The 20,490-nt window shown below is 39.0% G+C and overlaps 1 protein-coding gene across 2 annotated transcripts in view; it reads right to left on the reverse strand.

Moving 5' to 3' along the window:
• Positions 1–20,490, reverse strand: part of DCAF5 (DDB1 and CUL4 associated factor 5) — a 105,985-nt gene that overhangs the window by 74,186 nt on the left and 11,309 nt on the right. For both annotated transcript variants that reach the window (XM_003263615.3, XM_030812521.1), the window contains exon 2: positions 279–422. In XM_003263615.3, coding sequence (XP_003263663.1) covers positions 279–422 — 144 coding nt within the window. The remainder of the gene's footprint in view (positions 1–278; positions 423–20,490) is intronic.

Below are 20,490 nucleotides of genomic sequence, written 5' to 3' on the forward strand. Positions count from 1 at the left end.
TTCTGTGTACCAGACTGCAACGTGAAAAGTTTTCTGCCAAAGAGAAATAAAGAAAAAGACAGGTGAAGAAAAGAAAAAAAAAAGAGAAAAGAAGAGAGAAAAGACACACACTATCCTAATATATAATACTGCTGTAATGCAGAAAAGACAAGCTATGAGAAACCAGTAATTCCACAGCTCAATGAAATACAGGAAGAAAAATAAGCAGTTATTTTTGCACTCTCTTCTCTAAAATCCCAACCACAATGATGTTCCCAAGGTAGAATTTCCCATTTTACCTCCAGAGAACACTTTAGTGTTCCCACTGTTGAAAGCCAGGCAAAAAATGTTGGAATGGTGCTCTCCTTTCAGCTGTATAGGCTTGACCCTGGAGTGGATGGCTTGTTCCATGTGCCATAGCAGAACCCGGCGGTCATCTCCTCCTTAAGAAGGAAGTAAGAATCTGTGGTTAAAACAGCTGACATCGCAAGGCTGACAGATGGTTTTGCCAGCCTCGAATCCCATCCTTTCCAAAACGGCACCTCCCTAACTCCGTAAGATTCGCATGGAGCACAAAAACCCAGGACTCTCCCTGCTTTACCATCAATAGGCACATGTTCTCTAGGCCATTCATCTCTCCCAGGAATTGAATCTTAAGCAGACATAGAAAATGAAAGGGATAAGCACTGATATTGAGACTCCTAAAGCCACCCTATTCCTGTCTTTCCAGAGTTCTTTAAATATTTCTTCATTTGCTACCTAGAACCCCTTCATGGAAGTCCTTTTCGTTTGTTTGTTTAATAGAACCTGAGATGACTTCCATTGCTTGCAATCAAAGAACTTTAAAGTAATATTTCTAGCATAATGGTTTTCAAAGCAATCTTGATATGATCTCACTGACTGTGGGACACCATACAAATGATAACTAAGAAATCACCTGACTCTTACAGTAATAGGACCTAGACAGAATACGGCTCAGCCCAGCTCTTAACTCTGCGTAACTTTGGGTCTGAGTTGGTTGTTGTTGTTTTTTTTTCCCATTTTTACTTTTTACTTTTACTTTTTTTGCATTGACTTTTTATAAGAAGGCTATACTATTTTCCTAATAAAAATTTAATTTACAACAGCAGCACACCATAGCAAGCTCTATACCTCCGCCTCCCTTCCTCCATTCAATGAAAAATGCAGCCACAAATGATAGCACATCCATACAATGGCATACTATGAAGCCATTAAGTTGTTAGATCTATACAAGAGCTAATGCAGAAAGATGTCCAAAGATACTTGTTAAGGGGGAAAATGAGGTATAAAACAGTATGTACATCAATATCCATTTGCATAAAACAAAATTTTTAAAAGCTCCATGACAGCAGAAACCTTGTCAGTTTTGTTCACTGGGAAATACCTGGCACCTACATGAGTGCTCCAAAGAATGAGCATTGAGAGTATGCTTATACTCTCATATCTATGCTTGTATTTGCATAGCCCTATCTAGATGGCTATAAATGAAGCTGTTTATAGTGCCAGCTATAACTGGTAGGCTGATGTTGGGAGACTTTTTATGGTGGTAAAATATATATACATGTAACTTACCATTTTACCCATTTTCAAGTGTACAATTCAGTGGCATTAAGTACATTTGTGCTGTTGTACAGCCATTGCCATTATTCACCTTCAGAACTTTTTCATCATCCCAAACTGAAACGCTGTACCCAATAAACAATAACTCCTCCCAGCGCCTAGTCACTGTTCTTTTTTTGGGGGGACAGAGTCTTGCACTGTTGCCCAGGCTGGAGTATGGAGTGCAGTGGCGCGATCTCAGCTCATTGCAACCTCCACCTCCCAGGTTCAAGCGATTCTCCTGCCTCAGTCTCCCGAGTAGCTGGGATTACAGGCGCCCACCACCACACCCAGCTAATTTTTTGTATTTTTAGTAGAGAAGGGGTTTCACTATGTTGGCCAGGCTGGTCTCAAACTCCTGACCTCGTGATCCACCCACCTCGGCCTCCCAAAGTGCTGGGATTCCAGGCTTGAATCACTGTGCCCGGCCAAGTAGTCACTATTCTACTTTCTGCCTCTATGGATTTGTCTACTCTAGGAACCTCATATAAGTCAAATCACACAATATTTCTCCTCCTAGGTCTGGCTCACTCCCTTAGCATAATGTCTTCAAGGTGCATCCAGGTCATGGCATGTATCAGAATTTCCTTGCTTTCTAAGGCTGAATAGTATTCCATCATATATATATTTGCACACATATTTTGTTTATCCAGTAATCCATCGATGAACATTTGGGTTATTTCCATCTTTTGGCTATTGTGAATAATGTTGCTACGAACACAAGTGTACAAATAACTTTTTAAGTCCCTCCTTTCAATTTGGGTATATACTGTTGGAAAACTTTTACGTTTTAATTTTTACTTTATACCTTCCTATACTGCTTGACTTTTTGCCACAGCAGATTTCTTTTTATAATAAAAAACAGAAGATATAGAAACCAAATCATACTTATTCTCCTGCTCCTAGAAAGAAATTGCCTTTGCTACTTGAATTCCTTTGTTTCTTGAGTTTCTTCTTCCTTCCACTGTCAGTCCAAATCAAATCGTCCACCAAACTGATGCCCACAGTGTTCTCTTTATGATTGGCCTATTTCAACTATGAGTTCTCTGGCCTAGGATAGTATCTAAATTATGTATTTCTTACAAATTTACCACTCTGTAAAACATCAAGCTAAGGTCATGAAAATCATGGTTTGGGTTTTTGTCACTTTATTTTAATGAAAAATGCACAAATGGTTTTCCACACTACAAACAGACTTAGGTATGGGCACTTTAGTTCTCTATGGTCTCCACTCCTACGGTTTTCTCCCAACACTGAGGCTGTGAGTCAGTGACTTATCACTGCTTCTGCTACTATATTTTTTTTAATTAGATAAGTATTTCTCTATACTCATGTCTCTAGCAAACGCAAAATGTTAAAAGAGAGGCGCACATGTTTCTTCTACTTGCTCATGTTTCTGACCTAATCTCCCTTTGCCTCAGTTTCATCAAACATAAAATGGTCATCACAATAGTTCTTCTACCCTCATTGGTTTTATAGATGATAAAGCCAAGTACAAAAGAGTAAAGTAATTTGCCAACATCACACAATAAAGTCATTGAGCTAAGATTCAAAAGCAAGCAGTAAAGACTCTATAGCCCCGACTCTTAACCACTATTCTATACTGCCTTATTGAACAAACAATGAACCATAACTGACAAAGCAAATTCATTCTGATGGACAGTTGAAGGGATTGTCCACCTTAGTAGCATAACTCAAAAATGTTAAGTAAGAATAAAGGGAGCCCAGGAGTAAAAACAGAAGCTGACTTAATTCCAGCAAACTGGCCCCTAGCGTAAACTGAACAGGACTGCCTGAATTTATAAGAATTCTTGCAGTGCACAAAACTGGTAATGGCTTAATTATCTAGAAGATGCAAAGAACTTCTACAAATAATTCTTAAAACTCCAATAGGAAAAGAGGCAAAGAATATACCATTCAGAAAAGGAAACCCAAATACCAAACATATTATAGAAGATCTCAAATTCTATATGGTATCAGGGAAATGTACATTATAATTTAGACAGATTCTCACAAAGTGGCACAAGGGAATGTACAAGAAAGTTCACTGAAGCATTGGTCATAATATCAAGAAAACCTATATACAACATAAATATCTAACAATTCAGGAATGGATAAATTCCACTGGAATATAAAATAGGTGGAGTCTAAACACAATGGAACATCATACAGCAGTTAAAGTGAACAAGAAACATGTAAACAAACATGAATAAATATTGAAAACTTAATGGTAATAAAAGCAAGTTTCAAAAGGATATGAAAGGTATAATAGCTAAGCATGTATTTTTAAATATACAATACTTTATATTGTTTATGGATAAACACACATAGTAAAAGAGGCTTTTAAGTGTATCTGTAGTGTTTCTTTAAAAAAATACACTCACGCTTGTAATCCCACCACTTTGGGAGGCCGAGGCGGGCAGATTATGAGGTCAGGAGATCGAGACCACGGTGAAACCCCGTCTCTACTAAAAATACAAAAAAAAATTAGCCGGGCGTGGTGGCGGGCACCTGTAGTCCCAGCTACTCGGAGAGGCTAAGGCAGGAGAATGGCGTGAACCCGGGAGGCGGAGCTTGCAGTGAGCCAAGATTGCGCCACTGCACTCCAGCCTGGGTGACAGAGCGAGACTCTGTCTCAAAAAAAATAAAAAAATAAAAAAAAATAAAAAAATACAGAAGTGATTTTAGCAAGATTGCAAGAAATAAGGTTAATACACAAAAGTCCATCACTTTCCTATATACCAGCAATGAATAAGTGGAATTTGAAATATAAAATATTTAGGTATAAATTTAACAAAATTTTACAAGATCTATATAAGAAAAATTATAAAACTCTAATGAACAAAATCAAAGAACTAAATAAATGGACAGATATTCCTTTTTTTGTTTGTTTAAGACAGAGTTTCACTTTTTTTTTTTTTTTCCCAGGCTGGAATGCAATGGTGCAATCTCAGCTCACTGCAACCTGTGCCTCCTGGGTTCAAGCAATTCTCCTGCCTCAGCCTCCCAAGTAGCTGGGATTATAGGCACCCACCACCATGCCCGGCTCATTTTGTATTTTTAGTAGGGATGGGGTTTCACCATGTTGGCCAGGCTGGTCTTGAACTCCTGACCTCAGGTAATCTGCCCACCTAGGCCTCCCAAAGCGCTGGGATTACAAGCTTGAGCCACCGTGCCCGGACAAGACTCAGTATTTTTAAGATATCAGTTCTTCCCAACTTCATCTATGGATTCAATGCAATCCCATTCAAATTCTCAGCAAATCATGTTATGCAAATCAACAAAATGATTCTAACATTTATAGGAGAGGCAAAAGGCCCATAATAGTCCACACAATTTTGAAGAACAAAGTTGGAGGACTGACATTACCTGACTTCAGGTTACTGCAAAGATACAGTAATCAAGACACTATAATACTGGCAAACAAATACACAAATAGATCAATGGAGCAAAATAGAGAAGCCAAAAATAGACCCACATAAGTATAATCAACTGATCTTTGACCACGGAGCAAAGACAAAACAATGGAGCAAAAATGGTCTTTTCAACGAATGGTGCTGAAACATCTCAATATCCATATGCATAAAAATAAATTTAGATACAGACTTTACACCCTTCATAAAAATTAACTCAGGATTGATCATAAATCTAAACGTAAAATACAAAACTATAAAACTCCTAGAAGATAGTAGGAGAAAACCTAGATGACACCAAATGCTGGTCATGATGTGGAACAACAGGCAATCTCATTTACTGCTGGTGGGATTGCAAAATGGTACAGCCACCTTTGAAGATAGTTTGGCAGTTTCATACAAAACTAAATGTACTCTTATCATGCAATCCAGCAATCATGCTCCTTGGTATTTAACCAAAGGAGATGAAACTTATATCTACACAAAGACCTGTACATGGATTTATTTTACAACAGCTTTATTTATAATTGCCAAAACTTGGAAGCAACCAAGATGTCCTTCAGTAGGTAAATGGATAAATCAACTGTAGTACAACCAGACGACAGAAACTTATTCAGTGATAAAAAGAAATGAAATATCAAGCAGTGAAGACATGGAGAAACCTTAAGTACACATTACCAAATGAAAAAAGCCAATCTGAAAAGGCTACATACTGTATGACTTCAACTCTATGATACTCTGGAAAAGACAAAATCATGGAGACAACAAAAAGATCAGTAATTGCCAGGGCTTGGAGGCGGGGGTTGAATATATGGAGCAGAGAAGATTTTTAGGGCAGTAAAAATCCTCTGTATGATATTGTAATGATGGATACATGTCATTACATTTGTCCAAACCCATAGAATATACAATACTAAAAGTGAACCCTAAGGTTCATTTTTTGAACATTGAGACTCTGAGTGTTTATGATGTGTCAGTATATGTTTATCAGTTTTAACAAATTTACCACTCTGGTGGAAGATATTGACAACGGGGGACACTATGCAGGTGTGGGAATAAGGGGTATGTGGAAAACCTCCGTACCTTTCTTAATTTTGCTGTGAATCTGAAACCTCTCTAAAACAAATAAAGTCTTAAAAACAAAACATCCTAAGTAAATCCTTCTACCAGTAATAATAATAATAATAATAATAATAATAGATTGGAAGTAAATTTAACAAGTCATCATTTTGTCAAATCCAATTGGTATCTCTCTATTTTGTTTAAATACTTCATATTAAGGAAGTATTGTTACATCTCTTAGGTATTATAATGGCATTATAGTTATGTTAAAAAAGAAAAAAATCCTTATCAATTAGAGATGCATACTGAGGTGGGTGAACTGGAGTATGTCTGGAATTTCCTTTAAAACGTTCCAGAAAAAAAAGCAGAGGGATAGATGATTAACATGGACAATTGCTATAGATGCATACACTATATTATTCTACTTTTGTGTATGCTTGAACAATTTTTTCTTTTTTTTTTTTTTTTTTGAGAGTCTCACTCTGTCACCCAGGCTGGAGTGCAGTGGCATGATCTCAGCTCACTGCAGTCTCCACCTCCCAGGTTCAACTGATTATCCTGCCTCGGCTCCCTGAGTAGCTGGGACTACAGGCGAGCACCACCAAACCCAGCTAATTTTTGTATTTTTTTTAGAGACAGGGTTTCACCATGTTGCCCAGGCTGGTCTCCAACTCCTGACTTCAAGTGATCTGCCTGCCTTGGCCTCCCAAAATGCTGGGATTACAGGCGTGAGCCTGGCTGAACATTTCCATAATAAAGAGTTTTGGATTATGTTTAATGTTCATGATAGAAAAAGAAAAAAGAAAACAAGACTCTGCAGGATGGGCTGGGATACCCATGGCTCACTAAGACCTACAGCACAGTCTCTCCTGAATTGAAGCAGCTTAAGTAAAAACAGAATATTGTGCGCCTGTAGTCCCAGCTACTGGGGAGGCTGAGGCAGGAGAATCGCCTGAACCCTGGAGACAGAGGTTGCAGTGGAGCAGAGATCGTGCCACAGCACTCCAGCCTGGGTGACAGAGCAAGACTCCATCTCAAAACAAACAACAACAAAAAAACCAAAAACAGAATATCTGCCAGGCCCAGTGGCTCATGCCAGCACTTTGGGAGGTCGAGGTGGGAGGATCCGTAATCCCAGCACTTTGAAAAGTCGAGGTGGGAGGATCACTTGAGCTCAGGAGTTGGAGACCAGCCTGGGCAACATAGTGAGACCTCGTCTCTACTAAAAGAAAAAAAAAAGAAACCGGAATATCCATACGTTTGTGCCCAACTCATAACCATTCTCAGCCTAAGGTCTTCCCCCATCACCCAGACAGCAATAATCTTTAACGTTCATTCTAGGCATTTATAGGATGATTTCATTTTGCCTAGTACTCAGTAATTCAAAATTCATGGCTATTTGTTAAATGCCTTGGGATCATTTTAAATGATGTGTCCTTAGTAACTTAACATGATGATGACAGCCCAAGTCCATGGGAGATTGGAATCACTGAGGCAAAAATTATCGCTGTGATGAGGCCTACTTCTTGACTTTGCCCTCAAGGTTAGCATCAGAAGATGTAAGCTAAACACACCCCCTTACTCCACTCAACCCCTCATTCCTTTAGGCAAGGTATTAAGAGCCCTATGCAAAGACGGCACTTTTCAAGTATGCGTTGGCAGAAAAACAACCAGTACAAATTGAGGCATAATGTAAAACCGTTAGGCTGCTTTTCACCCAGCAGAGGGCGCTAAACAGCTGTGCCCAAAACTGATTCAACAAAGCAAAGAAGGGCTGGTTGAAGCAAGGGGAAGTCAGTTCAGATGCAAAAGCAGCTCTACAGTTGTCTCCCTTAATGACCTAGTCAGTTCAGAAACGTAGAGATTTACTGTTTAGTTCCACAGAGACTGACCTGCAAATAATCCAAGTGAAGAATATTTAGGATCATTTCAGACCATTTAAGCCAGCCCCATGGGCCTGGCAGTTGGATGAGAATGGGGTCAGCCTCAGGAGAGGGAACACAGCCCCAACCTCTCCGGGGCACCGGAGGTGGAGCACAGGGACTTCTCGGGAAGGCTAGGCCTTTCTTCTCAGTGCCAGTGCCAGGCAAAGACAAGCAGAGGCCAGGCCTTCTAAGCCTGGTTTCCTCCCAAACAATTGCTTACCTTCAACTCATCTGAGAACCCCAAGAAAATACAACTACATACTCTGATTTTGGTTTTTTGGGTTGGTTTCATTCTGCACTAAAATCACTAATTCATCAAAAAAATGTACTATAATCACATTGTGGCAGCAGCTTTGTAGTTACAGAAAACCTTTATACTTAAAGAGTACCCTTTCCCAAAGGGTCCCAAGCTATAAGCAGAAACTAAGCAAGCCCTTACAACACACTATAACAAAAGTAATTATTTAACATTCTTCTTATTTTATTGCTCAGAAAAGCTGAGGTAAGGATTTGCTTTGGGTTTCCTCAAAAGCCAGCCATGCACAGGACTGAGAAAGCAGTCTGAAATTCTGGATCGAATGCTCCTGGAACTTATCATTGTTTGAAGAGCAAAAGCATAATAATTTAAATGTCCATCAATAGAAGTCTGGTTAAAATTATTGTTTAATAAAATAAGCCAGACACAAAACGACAAATATCATATGATTCCACTTATGGAGGAATAGTCAAATCAGAGAGAAAGTAGAATGGCAGTGGCCAGGGCCTGGGGGAAAAGAGGAATAGGGAGTTATAGTTTAATGGGTAGTTGCTGTTTTGCAAGATGAAAAATTCTAAAGATGGATGTGGTGATGTATTAATTACATTAATGTAATTAATACCACTGAACAGTAAGTACACTTAAAAATGGTTAAAATGGTAAATTTTATGTTGTATATATTTCACAATAAAAAATGTAAAAAAGTTTACTATTTATATATGTACAACGCAGCCTAAATAAATAAATAAAAGCATGAGGCAGCTCTGTCTATACTCACATGGAACAATTTCTAAAATATAATGTATTAGTGACTGTATTAATTGTTCAAAACATTCTTTTAACAAGTAACTCAATGGGATTAGATATAGAGCTTGGGGTTTCATCTTTGAGAGGCAGCAAAGATGGTGCTATGGAAGGGTACAGGAAGTACAAGCTCTGGAATAAAAGAACTTGATTCAAATCTTGGTTTCATCATTCATGTGTCCTGGTTATTCTACTCCTCTACCCTAATTTTTTTATTGTAAAATGGAGAAAATACAAACTATTTCCCAGGTTTGTTGTGTGTGGTGAGATAATGTTTGTAAAAGTACTTAGCCCAGTGTGATATATATTAGGTGCACACAGCTCTCAAAATGTCCTTGTGTCCCTAAAGTATCATCCATCAACTTGTCCTAATTTTTCAAACCTTGTTTTAGGTAGCATTAAGAATATGAATAGTATGATGCAATTACACAAAAACATACACAAATTTATACATACAAAGACAGATGCAAAATGGTTAGCAGAGGTCATCTCTTGCAGATAGCAATTTTACTTAATACCCTTTCATATTGCTAAAGTGTTTTCTTTTCTTTTTTTTTTAACTGTGAAGACTAAAGGAAAATCATTCAGCCTGGCTTTCTTCTCAGCCCATTTATTCCTCTTCAGTGAGTGTACTGTGTAAGACCAAACCTCCTTTTGTGTTAACCTACCTCTCCTAAGCTCCAAGAAGCTGCAGCGCATTACAGAGGCACAGTCTGTGTGAGACACAGCCCAGCTACATCAATGGATGGAAAATAAGTCTGTTTTGTTATTTTTCCAAAGCTGAAAATAATTGATATTTGTATAGAAATTCAATCACATACATATGTCATTTTATCCTCACTTGGGAGGTAAGGATTATGTAGGCCCTTTTTCTAGACACGTATCGGAGAGATAAAATGACTTGCTAATAATCCAAAGAGCTTGGCCTAGAGCCTAAAACTAAGTTGTATCCACTCTACCAACATGCAGAGGACAGAACAGCACCTAGCATTCCAAATGAGGAATGTTCTGGAGCTTTACACAAGGAATAAAAGCACTTTCCAGGCTTTTTTTTTTTTTTTTTCATTTTAATGATTTTATCTATTTTTAAGTATAGAGTTTTGTGGCGTTAACTACATTCACATTTTCACATTGTTGTGCAACCATCACCACACTTTATCTCCAGAACTACCCCTTCCCACTGACAACTGCCATTCTCCCTCTAAACACCATTCACTTAGCACAATGTCTTCAAGATTCATCCATGTTTGGTGTGTGTCAATTTCATTCCTTTTTAAGGCTGAATAATAATATTTCATTGTATGTATAGACTACATTTTGTTTATCTATTCATCCACTGATGGACCCTTGGGTTGCTTCTACCTTTCAGCTATTGTGAATAATGCCACTATGAACATTAGTGTACAAATATCTGTTCGAGCCTCTACTTTCAATTCTTTTGGGTATATAACCAGAAGTGAAATTGCTGGATCCATATGGTAATTCTATTTTTAACTTTTTGAGGAATTGCCATACTGTTTTCTACAGTGGCTGCCCTATTTTATATTCTCACCAACAATGTACAAGAGTTCCAATTTCTCCATATCCTTGCCAACTCTTTTTATTCTTTGCTTGTTTGGATAACAGTCATCCTAATGGGTGTGAAATGTTTGCTGGCCTTTTTAACCTTCAAATAATAGCCTAAAATAACTCTCAAGTCCTTATTAAATATCTCAGGGCGCATCATTCTACAAACAGTTTGAGTTATCTTTCTTCATGAGTACCTACCCTTAAATTCAGTTACCATTTTTCTATTCATTCACCCCGTCCAGCCCAAAAGAGTTTTCTGTAGTTTATTTATCCCCTATTGTTTTGCATTTCACTGCCTCAAGGAACTAACATCACATATAAATTTGGGAAATTTCATATTAATTCTCTCCTCAAATCACTTACAAAAACATTAAGAGCGCTAAGCTCTATTTACTCAAGCCAGCCACTTCTGTGATTAAACCTATTTTAGAGGTGGATATAATGGGGGGCAGCATAGCACAACACAGCATTCAAAACCATAGGCTTAGTCTCCATGTAGTAAAACATAGGAAAAAATAATAAGAAAAAACCCACAGGATTAGGATATACAAACACAGGTTCAACTCTCAATGTCGCAGGCACTTTTTAGCTGTGTGCCTTTAGACAGGTTACTTAACTTCTCTAAATTACAGTCCTTCCATCTGTAAAACTGAGAAAACAACACTACCTATTTCACAGTGTTACCGTCAGGATTAATGAGATAGATCTGTGTAAAAGACTTGGCCCAGTGCCTGATACATATTAAGAGCTAGATAAATGTCAGCTAATTATTATGCTATTTGAACTCAAACAACAGCCAACATCAGTTAAGTTTACTCTGGGTCAGGGACTACCCTAAGGGTCTTACATGTAGTGGCTCTTCCAATCCTTTTAACAACCCCACGAAGTAGGAATTCACATGAAACTACAGAAAAGCTACATAATATGAAGGGGTACACAGTTACCAAGAGTCATTGTTGGGATATGAATCTAGGTAATGTGGCTCCAGAAACCATGCTCCGTACCATGATGCAATCCAGCCTCGCAAATATAAGAGGCCAGGCAGCAAAGTAAATGAGTCAGACTTGCCAGATTAAGTGACAGACTGAAGAATATATCTGTATTTTTAAAAGATAAGCCACCATTCAGCTCTAGCCAGTTGTTGCCATAGAGAAATACAGACTCAAGGTTGCCAGATCTCCCAATTTTTGGCCCATGGATAAGTTAAGGTTGAATGATTTGCCCAAGGTCACAAAACTGCTGTTCAATGGCACTTCCCAAATCGAAACCAGTAGGCAGGGAAGAGGGAGGGGTACAGGCAGGTCTGGAGAGATAGGAGAGGTGGTGTCACACAAATTTTGCTCTTCATTACAGAAGTAGCTATAGGGATAACATCTACAGGCATTACTTCTGCTGACACCCTATTTTTACCTAGTACCCTTCTGCTAAAAGCTGAGTCCACTTATCTACCTATTGTCTCGTTTTTCCATGTCTCTAATGAGGTAAGTAGAACAGAAACATTATCCCCATTTTAAACATGTTAAAAGTGAGGTCCTGGCTTGCCTTAGCTCCTAGCTAGAAGCACTTTACATTAAATAGGAAGTATTAAGCAGCAGCAACACCCTAACTAGACAGCTAGAGCCCCATAAAATGAAATGATTTCTCCAAAATCAGATGACTAATAGCAGTGGAGTTTAATAAAAATAGGGTTTTGAAATACTAACCCTAGACAATGTCTCTAATTCCTGATCAGAAACAGAGAAAGAAATCCACAAATATTCAAATATCTCCTTACACCAGAGTCAGAGTAGAGATGTAAGGCACCTAAGAGTTCATCTTCTAACATCCCCATTTTGCCAGTGAGGAAACTGAGGCACAAAGAAGTTAGACTCACCTGTCCAAGAGCACACCGCCAGTTACAGGCAGAGTGGGATTCGAATCCAAGATGTCTGAGTCCAAAGCCCCTGCTCTTCCTAAAGTGTGGTAAACATAGGCCACTGGATGATTTTAGACAGTAGAGAAATGATTTTAATAATTATGTATTTTAAGGTGTACTAGAAAAAAAACAACTAGCACATAAAACCCGTGACTTAGACATTATAGTAATGTCAAAAACGTGGGGCTCAAACTTCTGAAATTTGGAGAACAGGCACATTTATGACCTCCTTAAGAGAGGGACTCTAAATCAGAGGCTGCAATTTGATATACACCCAGATGCAAACACGGTTAACTAGGGAATAGTCTCAAGAGGAATTAGGAGAATGTGACTGTTTTAACAAAGAAAGTTACAACCTCATCAGTTGCACTGTAATCAATCTAAAGGAGACTACAAAATGGCCAAAACGTTAAAATATTCAGACTCACTAGTAATCAAGGCCAGTTGTATGAGAAGTCGTAATACACTTTTTAGATGATGCCAATATTCTGACTGAATTGGTTAAGATAAAATAATGCCCAGCAGTAGCCACGATGCAGTCTCATAATACATTGGTCCAAGTGTAAATAAGTTGGTTTAACCATCTTGGAGGACAACTGGGTGATATATATAGAATGTATCTTAAAAATATAAAAAATATTCACACCCATTGACTCAGAATTCCACTTCTAAAGATTTTATTCTAAGGGAAAATATTTTTTCCCTTGGATTTAGCTACAAGGATTGTGATAAAAGCAAAAAATAAACAGAAGAAACAAGACAGAATTGGTTAAATTCTGATGTAGACACTTGAAAGGATACGACGTCATAATATCATGCTTCAGAACAGTTGTTCTCAAAGTGTGTCCCATGGACCCCAGCAGGTCTGCAAAGTCAAAACTCTTTTTGCAATAACACTACAATGTTATTTGCGTTTTTCACTGTTTGAAACTGTACTGACAATGCAAAAGCAATGGTGGGTAAAACCACTGGTGCCTTGGCACTAGGGCAGTGAGGGCAAATTGTACTATTCATCAGTGTATTCTTTAACTGCCACTCATTCACAATAAGACACAAATGCCACATTCACTCAGGAGTGCCTTGATGAAGCAGTAAAAATAATTGTATCAAATTTCAACCAGAGTACACATCTAAATACTCTGTATGATAAAATAGAAAGTACACATAAAACACTTCTACTGCACACTGAAAAACAATACCTATTTTGTGAAAAAGTACCTATGAGATAGTTTGCATTGTGAGCTGAACTGGCTGCTTTTTTCACGAATAACATTTTTACTTGAAATTACTGAAAAAGTATGGTTATTCAGACTTGGGTATTTGGTAATATTTTCTCAAAAATGAATAAGATGAGCCTGTCACCTCAAGGAAAGTAATTGGCAGTATTTGTAGACAAAGATAAAATTCAAGCTTTCAAGTAAAAATAAAAATTTTGGAAAAATTGTAATCACCATGGTGGACATAATCACTTCCCAATACATAGAGGCTTTTCTGATGAGACTGGTGGCCATGTCAACAAATGTTGACTTTTTAAAATATACAATGAAATGTGTCAAGATTTGGAAAACCTGAAAAACTCAGTGAACCAGTATTTTCCAAACGATCAATGTATAGTGCATGGGAAGAAAGACCCAAAGTTTAAGACAGATTAATGGATTTTAATGTAACAATGTAACAGGCTATGACAAATTATTCGATATGGTTTTATACTCTTGTTGCAACTAATCTTTAAGAAACTACTACTTGTTGAGTTTTGATACAGTATTAAGGAAGAATATACAGTTATCTAAGACATTAACATGCTCTTCCCTTTTATAAATACTGATGTGTAAAGCTTTTTTTTTTTTTTTTGGATACAGGGTCCTACTCTGTCACCCAGGCTGGAGTGCAGTGGGGCAATCATAGCTCACTGCAGCCTCAACCTCCCATGCTTAAGTGATCCTCCTACCTCAGCCTCCAGAGTAGTTGAGACTACAGGTGCACATCACCATGCCTGGCTAATTGTTTTCTTTTTTGTAGAGACAGGGTCTTGCTATGTTGCCCAAGCTGGTCTCAAACTCCTGGACTAGAGCAATCCTCCCGCCTCAGCCTCCCAAAGTGCTAGGATTACAGGCATGAGCCACAGCGCCCAGCCTATAATTTTCTTTATATACTTCAGCTAAACCAATATTTTGCAAGATTAAATGTGAATGCCTTTTATTATGACAGATACACACAGATTTGGGAAAACGTAACAATGACACTCTTCTCGCTATTGTTTTTAATTTTGGAAAATATACTATTTTTACTATTTAATGTTTTTTCACTTATGAAAACTACTATTTTTTCCGTTTGAGAACTGTTACTTTAGGACAGTGGTTTTCAACCCAGATGATTTTTCCCCCCAAGGAAAATCACCCTTGACAATATGTGACATTTTTGGTTGTCACAACTGGAAAGATGCTAACGGCATATACTGGGTAGAGGCCAGGGATGTTCCTAAATATCTTATAGTGCACAGGACAGCTCCTCATAACAAAGACTTATCCAGCCCAAAATGTCAGTAATGTTCAGGTTGAGAAACCCTGCTTTAAAAGAATATGCAATGATATATGAAAAAATAGTTTTAAAATATTAATCTTAATATTACAAAATAACAGAGGTGGCCTACTTTCAATTATATGTTTAATATATGTATACTAAATGTGTATCAAAAAGGCTACATGTTCCAAATATTAACAATGGTCATCCTGAATAAGTGGAATTACTTTTTTCCTTTAAATATCTATTTTCCAAATTTCCTATAATTAATACATAATAGTTGTTTAAATTATGAATGGGTGGGAGGCCTATCTTGTAAGTACCATATGCTGATGACTTGTATGATTTCAACAGGCAATTCTCCATAGTAAAGTATGGAATTAGTGACGTGTCAAAGAATAAAAGTTCCTCAAATACAGCTGGGGGATACTAAAAACGGGTTCTTAGGCCCTCCGTATCAGTAAGGAAAGTTATTAAGTTAGTACTTCCAGATCACAGATTGTCTTCATCTCCAGCCTTACCTCTTCTGCCACAGAAAACTAACCTGGACAATAGGCTCTCCTGATAATATCACAAATACTCTTCATCCATTCTATGAGCAATTTCTGATTATTCTTTTTTAGTTTTGTACATAAGATCACTGCCTGTCTGGACTTTTGCAAAATTCCTTGTATAAACAAAATTAACAACATAATAAAGCTTTCTTGTCTCTTCTTTGGCAATTCTAAAAAGACTGAATCAGTGAAGGCCCTAACACCTCTAGGAATGCACACTACACCCAGCCACCCACCAGCAGATGTAAACAGAGATGTCAACTCTGAGACTAAATCAGGGGCTAGCCGCCAAACACTCAAATTTCACTTGTTTCTCCCCAGTACAGTAAGCCCCTTTTGCCCATGATTTCACTTTCTAGTTTCAGTTACCGTTAGTCAACCAGGGTCCAAAAATACTACAGTCAAGACATTTTGAGAGAGACAGACCACATTCACATAACTTTTATTACAGTATAATAATTGTTCTACTTTACTATTGTTGTTAATGTATTACTGTGCCTAATTTATAAATTAAATTTTATCATAGGTATGTATACATAAGAAAAAACACAGTATACATAGGGTTCAGTACCACCTGCAGTTGTAGGCATCCACTGCGGGGCTTGAAACTCATCCCCCACAGATGAGGGGGGACTACTGTATGTCTAAGGCAAAGCACACACTTGAGTCATCTGTGGCAGCAAGTGATATAAATGAGGTATCTGTGCTAAGCCATCAGCATAGTCAAGACACCTATTTAAAAAAAAAAAAGAAACATAGCAATCCTCAAAGGTTCCAATTAGTCACTTAGCTTTAACTTGTAACACCAAGATACAACTGGAATTTAGATACAAGACTTGAATGGAAATTCAGAATGGGGGAAGCTGTGTAACAAGATTTTGACAGGCATCTGGATTTGCAAAGAATTCCTCCTCCTGAGTAATGTTCTTGGAAGGAAACAAAGACTTTCCAAAGTAAGGAAGTATAGCTCAGCAGGCTAAGAATTAAAACTGGAGAATCAACCAGAGTGACAGTTGGCCTCCACCCTGGAAAATCTCTACCTACTCATCTGTAAAATAATAGGGCATCACCAATTTAATCAAAACCATGTTCAGGGGCAATGAAACTGCAGATAGAATGTACTGGCAGAATAAGCCACTTAGGAGTTTAACACTGTACTTGAGTGAGTCCTTTATAAATGCAGAGCCTCATGACTTTCCCTATTGAGGGAAAAGGTCAGAAGACCCAGAGTTTAATCCTGATTGTACTACTCACTAGTTGTAACCTACTGAGCAAATCATTTTACCTCTTTGCTCCTTTATTTAGATGTAAAATTAAAGACTTCTATTAGACGATCATTAGTCCTTTCCAGCAACAAAATTCTGTGATTCTACAGAGACATCAGAAGCCTAAGATCACAAATGAGAGTGGTGAAAACAGGACTCCAACCAGATCACTTAAACATTTCACAACATGAAAGACATTCTAGGGCCAGGCACAGTGGCTCATACCTGTAATCGCAGCACTCTGGGAAGCTAAGGTGGGTGGATTGTTTGAGCCCAAGAGTTCAAAATCAGCCTGGGCAACATGGTGAGACCCCGTCTTTAGAAAAAATAAATTTAAAAAATTAGTCAGGTGTGATGGCACGTGCTTGTAGTTTCAACTACTCCAGAGGTTGAGGTGGGAGGATCACTTGAGCCAAGGAGGCGGAGGCTGCAGTGAGCTGTGATCACACCACTGCACCCCAGCCTGGGCAACAGAGTATAACCCTGTCTCAAAAAAGGAAAGAAACAGAAAGAGAGAGAGAAAGAAGAAAAAAAGAAAGACAGTCTGGCCAGGTGCAGGGTTCACACTTGTAATCCCAACACTTTGGGAGGCAGGGTGGGAAGATCGCTTGAGACCAGGAGTTCAAGACCAGCCTGGGCAACATAGAGACCTTGTCTCTAAAAAAAATTAAAAATTAGCTGGACGTGGTGATGCACACCTATAGTCCTAGCTACTTGGGAGGCTGAGACAGGAGAATCAATTAAGCTTAAGAGGTTGAAGCTTCAGTTAGCTATGATCATGCCACTGCACTTTAGCCTGAGCAACAGAGCAAAATTCTGTCTCACAAGAAAGAAAAGAAAAAAAAGAGAAAAGGAGGCTTGGGCATGGTGCCTCATGTCTGCAATCCCAGTACTTTGGGAGGCTGAGGCAGGTGAATCACTTGAGGCCAGGAGTTCGAGACCAGCTTGACCAACATGGTGAGACCCTGTCTCTACTAAAAACACAAAAAAATTAGCCGGGTGTAGTGGCACAAGCCTATAATCCCAGCTACTCAGGAGGCTGAGGCAGGAGAATGGCTTGAACCCAGGAGGTGGTGGTTGCAGTGAGTGAGATCACGCCACTGCACTCCAACCTGTCAGCACCACTGACAGAGTGAATAAGACCCTGTCTCAAAAAAAAAAAAAAAAAAAGAAAAGAAAAGGAGAAGGAAGGACGGGAAGGAGGGAGGGAGGGAGGGAGGGAAAGGGAAAGAAAGGAGAAAGAAAGAGAAGGAAGGAAAGAAGGGAGGGAGGGAGACAGGGAAGGAAAGGAGAAAGAAAGAAGAAAAGAGAAGACAGAGAGGCCGGGCGCAGTGGCTCACACTTGTAATCCTAACATATTGGGAGGACGAGGGGGATTGCCTGAGCTCAGGAGATCTAGACTAGCCTGGGCAACGTAGAGAAACCCCATCTCTACTGAAACTACAAAAAATAAGCTGGGCATGGTGGTGCACACCTATAATCTCAGCTACTTGGGAAGCTGAGGCACGAGAATCACTTGAACCCAGGAGGCGGAGGTTGCAGTGAGTCAAGATAGTGCCATTGCACTCCAGCCTGGGTGACAGAATGAGACTCTGTCTAAAAAAAAAAAAGAGAGAGAGAGAGAAGACAGAGAAAGACATTCTACAGCCATATACCTGAAAAACTACAATTCCTGAAAATTCTTCTCCGGGCCACTTGAGGGGGCCAAGTTTTACTCCAAATATACTCTGGTGCTGGATAGCTATCCCAAAAAATTAAGCCTATAACATTCTTTTCTTGCTTATTTAATTCTTATTTTTTATCATTCATATTTTACAGATGACTGTAACATGGTTTTAATATCAATATCACATCCACTTTTAGTTAAACACTCCTCAGAAAAAATTTCAACTCAGTGGAGAATCATTCTTCAAAATACCTTTTCTCAAAATCAACTCTACAAAGAACAACCCATAGAAAGACTGTAAAAACAAAAAAAAAGTACAAGTAAACAGTATAATAAGAACTATAAGATGATGTATATAGAAAGGATGGAATAACATTAGCCTCTGGACCTGGCATGTTCATAACGGTTTCAGCCTTTTTTTTTCCTTTCTAATAAAAGGCAAGTGACTAACCACTCTGCTTCTCAGCCTCTATCTGGTACCTTAAAAGTGGCAGCGGAGGCCAGGAGCGGTGGCTCACACCTGTAATCCCAGAACTTTGGGAGGCCGAGGCGGGCAGATCACCCCCGTCTAGGGACTGAACTCTGTCAGGAGTTCAAGCCCAGCCTGGCCAACATGGTGAAACCTCGTCTTTACTAAAAGTACAAAAATTAGCCAGGCGTGGTGGCGGGCACCTGTAATCCCAACAGGATTACAGGCTGAGGCAGGAGAATTGCTTGAACCCAGGAGGTGAATGTTGCAGTGAGCTGAGATCACGCCACTGCACTCCAGCCTGGGCCACAGAGCAAGACTCCATCTCAAATTTAAAAAAAAAAAAAAAGTGGCAGCTGAAAGACCTGAAGTAGGGAGAATGGATGCTTAAAGGTTTTTCTACTAGAGGCATCCCATGGTGAATGTGAGGAGCTAAGAGACTGGGGCTTTGGTTTTACTTGCATACCAGACAGTTTAATGATTATTAAGTAGGTGACCATATAACTTATCCTTTAAACTGGGACCTTTTTTTTCTTTTTCTTTTATTATTATACTTTAAGTTCTAGGGTACATGTGCACAACGTGCAGGTTTGTTACATATGTATACATGTGCCATGTTGGTGTGCTGCACCCATTAACTCGTCATTTACATTAGGTATATCTCCTAATGCTATCCCTCCCCCGTCCCACCACCCCACAATAGGCCCAGTGTCTGATGTTCCCCTTCCCTAAACTACGACCTTTTTAAGAATGAAAGGAACACTAATAATTACACTGGGACAATGGGGGAGCTTCAGATGGTCTCAAGTAAATCAGGATATATGATCAGCTTGGTTACAAAGGATCCCAACAATCAACAAGGCAGGCAGGGGACACAGAGTTACCTAATGAACCTTATTAGGTAATCTTGCCTCATCTTATCAACTAGCAGAAGCCCCAGCAGAGGCAGAAGGGAATACGGGAATCAGTCCTCCTGCCAACATTATCTCTGCTATGTGGATCCATTATAAACCTGTCCATTTCCTCAGATGCCATTTCCTCAATGACTCCTACATAATCTCAGCCTTCTGGAATATAACTTTCATTTTTTAAATTGGCCCTAATAGAAAAACAGTACTAGAGCACATGGACTTGATCTATGAATTATCAACTCTGTATCCCGAGAGGTATATGATAGAATTTCTGGTATTCTGGCCAGGCATGGTGGCTCACATCTATAATCCCAGCACCTTGGAAGGCCAAGGTGAGAGGATCACTTGGGCCCAGTAGTTCAAGACCAGCCTGGGCAACATAGTGAGACCCTGTCTCTACAAAAAAAAAAAGATTAAAAAATTAGTTGGGCACGATGGTGCATGCCAGCAGTCCCAGCTACTCGGGAGGCTGAGGTGGGAAGATCACTTGAGCATGGAAGGTCGCAGCTACAGTGAGCCGTAACTGCCCCTGCACTCTGGTCTGAGCAACAGAGCATGATTC

This window comes from Nomascus leucogenys, chromosome 1a (assembly GCF_006542625.1).
Source record: "Nomascus leucogenys isolate Asia chromosome 1a, Asia_NLE_v1, whole genome shotgun sequence".
Lineage (NCBI taxonomy): Eukaryota > Metazoa > Chordata > Mammalia > Primates > Hylobatidae > Nomascus > Nomascus leucogenys.